The 10666-nt window shown below is 45.5% G+C and overlaps 1 protein-coding gene across 2 annotated transcripts in view; it reads right to left on the minus strand.

The window, feature by feature from the left end:
- Nucleotides 1-7247, minus strand: part of NBAS (NBAS subunit of NRZ tethering complex) — a 682881-nt gene extending 675634 nt beyond the window's left edge. For both annotated transcript variants that reach the window (XM_075598387.1, XM_075598386.1), the window contains exon 1: nucleotides 7100-7247. In XM_075598387.1, the coding sequence (XP_075454502.1) occupies nucleotides 7100-7246 (147 nt within the window). In that variant the 5' untranslated portion in view covers nucleotide 7247. The remainder of the gene's footprint in view (nucleotides 1-7099) is intronic.
- Between the last annotated feature and the right edge of the window lie 3419 nt (nucleotides 7248-10666).

A 10666-nucleotide genomic window follows, 5' to 3' on the forward strand; every position in this document is an offset into this window, starting at 1 on the left:
ACACACTGCTGCTACACATACAACAGCACAACATATAGAGGGTTGGAATTGTGCAGAATGTCACACTTTTAGGGTTCCTTAAAAAAAAGAAAAAAGGTTTGAAAACCACTGGCTTAGAGTTTCAGCATCAGTTGGAAACTTGATATGGAGGTGCAATGTTTAATATTACATGCAACACTTCTATTAAACACATACTAAATGTGGGTTGTGAGATTCAAGCTAGTGATGAAACTGTAGATTGGAATGAACCTGAGGCAACCAGAATGAATAGCTGAAAGTAGTTTCACAATACCAGGGAATACATGATTTATTGTAGGAGAACTTAGGTAAGGCTGCGCTTATAGTGTCGGCGACGGTAACGCGATGTCGCGTCAAAACAAATGTATTGCCGCTGTCGGGTGCGCTTATTGTAGAAGCGACGCGACGGAGAGACGGCTTGGTCTCGATCGCTGGAAGTCATTTTGATTTTTCCAGCAACCACAGCATGACGCCATCGGGTTGCTGTAGCCGGCACTATAAGCGCAGCCTTAGGCCGTGCGTATAGTGTCCGCGACCGGCAACGGGACGGGTAACGTCACCGTCGCCGCTAGCAAAAGTTATATTTCGCTTTGCGGCAGCGTCTCGGGCATACTTGCATTTGATTTGTTCAGGGGCTGCTACATGAGGCGACAGCTTCCAAAGTTCGCGATGCGACTTCGCTCCGCCGCATTGTCACCGTCGTGCTTACTATAAGAGCACGCGGTGGCAATGTATTTGTTTTTGGGTGACGTCGCGTCGCCGGCACTATACGCACGGCCTTAGATGTGAAAGAGGCAATCCAAGTGGGCAATTTTTGTTTTAACATAGGATTGAAGCCGGGGACTCAGAGCTGAACCCCATTCATTTGAGCTCCGGGGACCCCCTGCTTCCTGAAATAGACCTCCATAGGGGGTGCCAGTAGCCGCTCTACTAGCAGTAATCACGCAATAGCCAATTTTATAAGCTACCACGCCCTGCGGGCCAATGGGAAGCCATGACGTTATCAGATTCAGCTTACTATTGGCCTGTTGACTCTGGAGCTTTGAATTTAGTCGAGATACCAGCAGCACCTTTTGGTAGTCTGTATCTCGGGAAACAGGAGTCCTGGAGCTGAAATTAATGGGATTCAGCTCCAGACACCCCCTGCTTCAAACCTATATTAAATTTTTTTTTTTTTTTTTTTTTTAAAGCATGATTTTCTCCTTTAAAAAGAATATATAGTTCTATAACGGCGTCACAACTGAATCGGCATCTGATCCTAACCTTGTCTTTGGCCGTGTTAATTCTTACACGTAAACACGCTCTTCTCTTTGTCGATGCGAGTGTGGATAATCCAATGGACCTCTCAAGACATTGCCGAGCATGTAGAGACATGGCCATGTTGTGATACGTTTTGCAAACGGGTGGCAAGTGAGATTTAAACTACATGACAAATTAAAAAGGTTAAACATCTAACATATGTAGTTGTCATATTAGCCTACTCATGTTTAAAGGAAATTACTATAAGACCATGATGCTGCTCTTTAACATGACATTGTAAATAAGCATAAGTACTGTACAGTATGCTGCATTCAGGAAATGTTCTAATAAAAATTACGGTTTTATAGTGTTATGTAGTTGGAATGATCTTTATTAAAGTTGAAACAAATATTCACAAGATTAATAAAAACTAAAATAATATTAACTTTTTTCGCAAATACGGGTATTTAAACGTAAGGTTTAAGGTATTACAACTTAAAAAAATGTTTTATCCGTCAACGGCTGTACAAAAATGTAGTTAATGTTAGATCATATATAACAAATATTTTTACACACACACACACACACACACACACCTACCTATAGGTATATACATCTATATAGACAGGCAGGGATACGCAATGGTGTGTGCGAGCGCTGAGGGCGGAGCAAGTTGGAGCTCCAGTACTCTGCTCGTCCCTGTTTTCAATGCACACTGTGGACGTGGGAGGAGTGTCAGCGAGATACTGGGCCAATGGGCGAGGAGGGGAGTCGTAACACCCCCTTCAGGTCACCCCCCCCCCAACTAAATGCTGGCTCTATATTTTTGTGTATATGTGTATATATATGTAGCCATGCATGTAAAATGGTCTGCAGTTGTCTCCCCTGCTGGCAGTCAACCTGGTAAGTTACAGGGATGCCAGCAGTAATCATGGAGGTTTGCCCTCACACCCTGGTGAGGTGCCCTATGTATGGATGGGAGTGGCTACATGCTCTGAGTCCACAGTTCGTGACATCAGAGATGTGCCTGTTTCCTGAGGTATACAAGGCACAGCACTGCTCAAAGTTAGTGGTTGGAGGGAGAGCGGTAGAGAGAGTTAAAGGAATGAGTCTGTGTTGAGACTTGGGAAATGAAGGGCCCACTAGTGCAGTAACTAGTGGCCCGCTTTTACATTACGCCTGACAAGGCCACACTGTGTCCAGGGACCTGGCACAGGTGTGATCTCCCTGCGGGGAGAGGGGATCCCACTCCATTGGGAGGGCGTACCTTTTCAAGGGACAGTACGGCGAGATGTGCGGCTGAGCTGATCGCTGTAAGGGGGCAGTTTGCTAAATCAACAATAAAGATGCCCTGTTCAAAGACAACCCCACTGTGTGAGTGTGAAGTTACTCTCCAGTGGCAGTCACCACCAAGAAGGAGTTCCTCATCAGGACCCTCTCCCTGCGGACGCATAGATCCTGATGAGGTGGAGGCGCTGCACGTGATATAGGTAGGACTCGCACACACTACCTCAGCTGCCTGTCTGGATTGACAATCCCCGAGTACCATCATGCGGGAGACTCAGGAGTCCTGTTGCCTACAGGTGCACCACCAGACACGACCATGTAATGGGGGCTGGTTAGACCACACGGGCCAATATGAGATTGGGTGGGTCAAGCTAGAGGGAATAACCGTTACATATATACACACACACACACAATACACATAACTCTTCAGCGTGGGATATGTTGACTCATAATAAGTGACACGCTAAATTTGAAAGCCTGTTTTTAGACTTTAATATACAACCAAGACATACTTTTATACTTTAATAAAACACCTTATAAAAGAAAAAAAAAGAGTAGGCATTGCTAGATAATTAAAATCTTTATCAATCTCAGTAGGTGGTTATAAAAAATTAAAAAATCATTTAAAAAAAAAAAAAAATTACAAAAAAGTGTCAACATTAGCTAATTAGTGAAGTATTTACGTTTTTTTTTTTACTGCTGCGCCAGGGCAAAAATAGAGACGTGCCCCTATACATGCCCCTTTTCAGTGAATTAAATGTGTTTCTACTACCGCATGGCGCGCCAACGCTGAAGAAAGAGCATAGGGTGAACCTTGCCAAATAGCGATCGGCGCAGGCAGAAGGTAATCAAGGATTTTAAAAACAATGTGTAGGTTTTTGGTTACTTTTAAAAATTAATTTATTATTATTATTATTATACGTAGCCTCCTAACATTGAGTTAAACACACAGGCTTCTGGCGGGGCATTGCTCTTTAACGCAGGGGGGCGCAGGATTTTTCTGGGGTGTTGCAGTGGTTTCAGAGGCCCCGCGCTCTTCCCTGAGGCATTTAAATGAAATGCTGGGGGACCGCACGAGGTCTCTGCAACCTCAACTTACCGGAATTCACGGTACCGCGCATCAAATGACGCTGTGGGGTCACGTGACGTTGCGTGATCCTCTGCATCATTTGACGTCAGGTCACTGGAGAGGGGGGGGCTCAGAAAAAAAAAAAAACTTTCCGCACCCCTGCTTTAAAGGGATTAAATGATCGTATTGGAGTCTGGTAAAACACTTGAGATGCTCCCAGTACTAGCAAACAATAGGCATCTGAAACCATATGCAAATAATATTGTTTTCTATTTCTACCTTCTTCTGTTAGGCCTATTTAAATATGTTTCTATATAAAAAATGAAACACAAGAGCGCACCAAGGGTCAAGATTTAATAATCGCCTGATGAAGCACAGTATCGTGTGAAACGCGTTGCGAAGCTCACACAGTGCTATTGGTAATCAGCCAATTGGTGGAACAAGTCCCAGCACTCCTAAAAAACAACCAGAGACTCTTTCGGTTCGCCGGAGTGAGTTTCATTGGAGAACCGGCGTTTGTGGTGGGCTACTATACACAGGTCCTGCGAGAAGCCGCAACCCGGAAGGAACAACAACGTGGTGCCGAGCCAGCCAGCCCCAGCGCGCGGGACTGACCAGTAAGCCTCAGCACCACCCCCCCTGTGCCCAGGACACCACCAGGAATGTTGCCCCTGCACTGCTCTACTGGACTTATATATCTCTATATGTAAGTTTTTACTTGTTATTTATCAATTTGTTTTATTAAATCTTGACCCTTGGTGCGCTCTTGTGTTTCATTTTTTATTGACACCTGTCGTTTGGAGCCATCATACGACGGGATCGGTGGAGGAGGGGTGCCTTCACATCACATCAGCTGCAAGAGGGAAGAGTTGATCTACTTCAAGATCCTGTTAGGAAGCAAGAGCGCGGTTTGAATTTGCTACCTATGTTTCTATATAAAAAGCTGAAACCACAACATGCCAACCCCATCAGACGTACGATGTTATTTAGAGTGTAAGCTCTGCGGTGCAGGGATTCCCTTTCCTGTGGTGTGCTTTTATGTTTGTACGTTCTGTAGTATTGTTGGAATCGCTGCATACATTTATTCTGTTTCATATTAAAAAAAATGTAAAAAGGCAACACTGCTGGCATTCAAACATTTATTTACAACACAATACGAAAACCTTCACTTTTAACATAACGATCACAACCATCAGACTTCAAATGAAAATGAATAATCCTACCAGAAGGCATGGTGAGGGCAGTAAAAACGCCATATGGTGATCGAATAATAAAAATACCAAAACCTTTGTAAGTTTTTCATGAAAACATTTGGATTTTTATTTTTATTATAACAGCTGTTGCTTAACAGTCTTGGAGGGTCTCCAAGAGAAATACCTTACAGACTGTGCAGGAGCCAATCACAGGGCTAAGCGGACTTACACACCCCAAACAGCTTATTAGCACAATGTGGTCTTGTCCGGGCCTTGGGACGTCAGACTATCACTGCAAGGCAGTTCCTTTCCTCAGAGATACAGTACGGGATTAAAAAAAAAGTTTTAAATGTTTTAACTAATAGAAATACAAAAATAAAATACTATAAACTGTGCTGGTGGCATCATTTACCGAGTAGGTCTGTAATTTCTTAACTATTAGAAAAATAAGCAACGAGCATCCATTAATGCGGAGGGTTACTCACACTACACTAGGTAAAACATCCATCATTAGATTACCACCTTGATAAAACAATGGAGCTCCCACTGATCAACAAGCTTGACACCTCTAAGGCCTGGGACATAGAGGAGCAAACAGCGCTGAGCCGCGCTCCTGCTCTGCCTTGCCTGCTCCAAAATGGGGCTTTTCCCTGTCCTTGCAGGCGAGGCAGTGAGCTCGCTATGGGGGCGGGCGGAGCGGAGGCGTGCCAGGAGGCGGGGCGGGAGGTGGGGCTAGTCCCCCACTCCCATTGGATGGGAGCTGTCACGTGACCGCTCCTCCGCTTCCCCGAGTGGCAAATTTCAAAACTGCCTGTCTCGGGAAAGTTTCTCAGCCTCCGCACGCATCAGCGCGCATGCGGAGGGAGAAACTATAGCCGCGCTGATGACAGATGCAGGGGCTTTGTGCATCTGCTCAGCGCGGCTCAGCGAGCTTAAAACCACTATGTCCCAGGCCTAAAATGCGCACACAAAATATGTTTCTTGTTGCCCATATTATTATCCTTTATTTTTAAAAGTGACAACATATGCCGCAGCTCGGTACAATGGGGGCATAGTGACAATGGCATAAACCGAATGACACTAATAAGGACAAACCAGCGCAAACAGATACAGAAGGTAATGAGGGCTCTGCTTTGGGGAGCTTACAATCTAGAAAGGATAATGGGCATTTGTAAACCAACATGCACAATAGCAGACAAACAGTAAACATATCTATTTCTAAGAAACACCCTACTTGTGTAACTGACATTATATTCTGGGACGTGAATGGCAAAAGTATGTGGGTTGGCAATACCGAACTGAAACATATCACTTGTGCATCCCTTTTGGGAAGCTTGCAGTCAGGTGCATACAGCACGTGCTATTGTTTTGTCATTCAAGACAACAGCTTTCAGGATTAGCACAGTTTTGTATCCGTTCACAGATAAAGGATCCTGTACAACTACACAGAGCAATGAATGCACTGAGGAACAGACCTAAGCAAGGAGTTGGGTTACAATCAGATCACATAAAGTTTTTGGGGGGGGAGGGGGGTTTGTGTTTGTCTCCTACCAAAAATTATTAGTTCAGGTCATAAATATCCATAGACAAAATCATTCATCAAAATGCTTTCTTGGTCGTACCAAGATGACATTACATAAAAAGTAACGCGCCTAACCATTCATTGCATTGCGTGTGTTACATTAGCTGAAGCGTATTTATAGCCCCCTAATTCTTTAGCAGTGCTGCCAGCTCAAAAGGTGCACATGACTTTCACATGAGGTGTTTCTATATCTCCCTTTTCCCACTGTTACCCATTTTCTTCTTCACTTTCTCTTCTGCTACACATTCTCTGTCACATTTTGGTCGATCACTCCTCATATTCTTCCGTATTTGTCCTTCTTCGCTATTCATCTTCTGCTACTCCCTCCTCTTCATTGTCATTTTACTCTCTCCACCCTCTTTCCTGACGCTCTCTTTAGTGCTGCATGTCCTCTCTCTAGTCCTCTTCCCCCCTTCTTTCATGTCACACGCTCTTTAGCACTACATGTCCTCTCTCTCCTCTCTGTAACGCTACGTGTCCTCCCCCTCTCTGTAACGCTACATATCCTCTATACTCTCCCTCTCTGCTGTCCCCCCCTCTCTGTAACGCTGCGTGTCCTCTGCCCCTCTGCTGCCCCCTCTCTCTGTAACGCTACGTGTCCTCTCACTCCAGTCTTTCACACATGGTTACATACACAGCTGGTGTATAGTCACTTAAAGGAGACATTGCTCGCTACACTGCTCCCCCCTCCACCCCCGGGCCTCCTCTAACCTGCACATCGGGCTCTGCCGGCCACTCGGTGTTTATTAGCAGATCATACAGGATATTTTCATCGGGACTCCCGCTGGCTGCAGAATCACTAGGCGCCGCCATCTTTACTCCTGGCAGGTGCACTGTACGGCGGCCCGCTAGGAACATATCAAGCGCTTTGCGCTCCACAAGAAGCCTAGAGTGAGACTGGTAGTAACACACTATATGATGTGTATTATAGGCGGGACCCTATAGTGGCTTCTAGATATCCACCTTTCACAAAATTATATTTTCGAAGCCTCAGTCTTAGAAAAATGTTAATGTAATATATTTTGTCATAATACATAATTATACACAGTATTGTGTGTGTGTCGTTTATTCGTTTTTTATTTTATATATATATTTATATTTAAATATATATATGTAGCCCTCTTTCCCTCTGACATAGAAGGGTCTACTAGTGCTGGCTTTACCTGCTGGCGCACAGAGATCTGAGCCTCCGCCACTGTGAGCCTGGGGCAACAATATAATAACTGGCAGCGCCTCCACTTGCCAGGCTCCCCAAAGTGTGAGATTCCCCTGAACAAGAACAGTAACAACAGCTCACAGATTATAATGATAACCTTTACTGTATATGTTACACAAATAAACATAGATAACCTTTTGACTCCTGTGGCCCCGGGCCACACTTCACCGTACAGGTGTTGTCCCACCACTGTGTATTTCCCACACCGTGTCCAACGTAATGGACCAGTCCCTTGGTCACTTAACCCCTGAGTGTCCCCAAGGAACCCACCCCCTCCAAGGCGGGGTTAGCGCCTATAAGGTACCGGTATGTCCGTGCACTTACAGAAATACCTGCCAGGCGCTCCAGCACCCGGACTGCTGATACGTCAAAAATGATCCGCCGATCCAGCGCAGTCTCTCACAATAAATTCCCACTGCAGGGGATGTCTCCAACGTTCCTTGACTCCGCAGCGTAGTCTGGTTCCAGACTACCAGTAACAGGATCCTCAGCGCAGTACTGTGTCCCTGACTGATACTAACCAGACAAAGGTCCCTATCTAAAGAGCTGTTCCCTGCAGCAGCCACAAACTAGTGGTGTCTCAGGGCCTGCACTGGGGCCTAGAGTGGAATACTGGCCTAATGCAGTGGGTCACTGACCCCTGCAAACACACCACCTCTCCCCTTCCTATCCCAGCACCCACTGACTCGCATGGTCTTCATTGATCACTTCCCTATCCTGTCAGCAGGGATCTCCTAAACACTATTGGCTATCGCATGTCAGGTGACTCACTCAGAGGCTCATGGGATATGTAGTTCCTGCCCATAGTCTCCTGGGATTGGCATAGCTTCGCGCCTTTACCACTCCGTCGCACACCGCACTCACTGCGCATGCGCGAGCCCTAAAGATGGTGGCGCTCTGAGTCACACAGCGCCAGGAGCCTTTGGCGACACAGCCGCCCCCCCTCCCCCCCATCAACCTTGCAGCGCTCACTGGAGGTAACAACGGGGACCTGGCTACACACACTTACTGGGGTATGAGATCTAGCCTTTCCTAGGTGCAGGACGCCCGTTTGCAAGGGCTTACCCTGATCGGAACCTTGTTCTGGTTGTCCTGGACCGAGATTCAGCAGAAACCCCTGACCAGGATCTAGTCCCGATCCTCCTGGAACTGTTTTCGGCAGGAACTCCTGACCGCGACCACTACATTCTCAGATGAGAACTTAGTCCTCGCGTCTGACTTAGTCTCTGCAGGGCAAGCCACAAAATCCTCTGGTTCTCTGACTGTGGTTTCTCCTTACATACCTTCCGCTGAGCTATGTTCAGCATGGAGGAAGGAGGAGCAACCAATCAGAGCGTGGTAATTCCTCCCCGCCAGCCAATAGAAACAGGGGCTCGTCTTTAGGCTGACATCAGGGGAGGAGGCATGCCAAGCTGGCTCAAAAAGCCGGGTGGGCAGGAAATATGGATTAGCCAATGGGGAAAGCACCTACACTCGCCATCTATCCCCAGCTAACCCAATGCCACCCGCTGGGCAGGCTTCACCAAGTCTGGCAGACACAAAAGGTGTCACCAAAGGGTGCCCTTTGTTCTCCAGACTTGACAATTCGCCCTTCCTCGCCCACCAAATGGTCTTCTCACCTCTGGACATCCTCTCCTCTTTGAACTACGGACTCTATATACAGACTTGCCTGCGTCTATGCTGATGCCCTGGCTGACTGTATAGAGCCTTATAGTAATTGTAAAATATCTTATAAAGTACACTTTGATATAGAATATACTTTGAGGAACCTTGTACTTATACGGGAAATGGATTGGGGATATTTGGGCTCAAAATCCAGGAGTCTGGAGGACACTGGGTAGCCCCGGTGTAATTCACCCCGTGTACCGGCACATCCTGCCTGCTCGCCGGGGAGAATTAACGGACTACCGGTAACTTTGGCCTCCGAACTCCTGCAACCAAAATAATTGCATTTCCACTCAAATATCCACCTAAAACTGACACACAAGAAATCTCACAGTTCAAGAGAACATGAAAACAGAAAAAAGCAGGGGTCACTTTATATTCCACATGTATTATCCCTGGTCCCTGTCTTATGGAGCTACCAGGGACCCCAGAGGACTTAACCTTTATTGTATAGCCTTGTTACCCCCTACCCCTACCGTCACATTGTAGATTTGTCTTTTTAAATGGGACACATTAACGCTACTTTTTTAAAGGCATATTGATAATTGAAAATAACATAGGGGCCGCCGGAAACCTGCGGCAACTCGATCGCCACTCCACACTCCCTGCAGTGCCCCCACACTTGTTGACACCTCCCCCGCTTTCCAGAGGTAAGCATGATCAAGGGGCCCTGCCAAAATCCAGAGGGGTTACATAACCATAATTATTTTATGCCTGCCTAATTCTGTGTACTTCTCAAAAAAGAGAGTGGGACTCCATAATATTCTATGAGCAGAGACCCTGTATAGTTATTGGGATCCTGACATAGAAATAAAGTCCAAACACATACGTAGGGCATTAAGCATCAGGATTTTAGAGTAATCAATATCCTTTCAGTTATTGCAAACAAAGTCAGTATGGACTGAATAATGCTTCTTTAAATGCTGTTTAGCAAAGTGGCTTATTCTCAATTTGAACATTTTTCGATACACAAATTTAGGTGGAGGGAAGGGAAAAGCTACTATGAAACAAAAGTTTTGTATTTGCCAAGTGAAACCCCAATGTCTAAGTAGCAAATAATCTTGCAACTATGTAGCGAATGAAAGACTAAAAATCAAGAGTTACTCTATATATTTAAAGAGGAAATTCCAAACTTGCTCATATTATATATAGGCAATGCTGGTAAGTGATTACTGACCATTCAAATAGCGTATGTATTTTTACCCTTTTACAAAAACTATGTCAGGCAGTGATAATAAGGGTAGACTTAGCCAAAGAAGCATAAGGTTAATGATGTGGTGTTTACAGACCACTCACCTCTATGCACGCTACTATTACTGGATTTGGCATTATAATTCATGCATAGTTTATTCCAGATGGAGAGACAGTATAGCACAATATGTTTCACTGAAGGCTAG

This window comes from Ascaphus truei, chromosome 4 (genome assembly GCF_040206685.1).
Source record: "Ascaphus truei isolate aAscTru1 chromosome 4, aAscTru1.hap1, whole genome shotgun sequence".
NCBI classification, from domain to species: domain Eukaryota; kingdom Metazoa; phylum Chordata; class Amphibia; order Anura; family Ascaphidae; genus Ascaphus; species Ascaphus truei.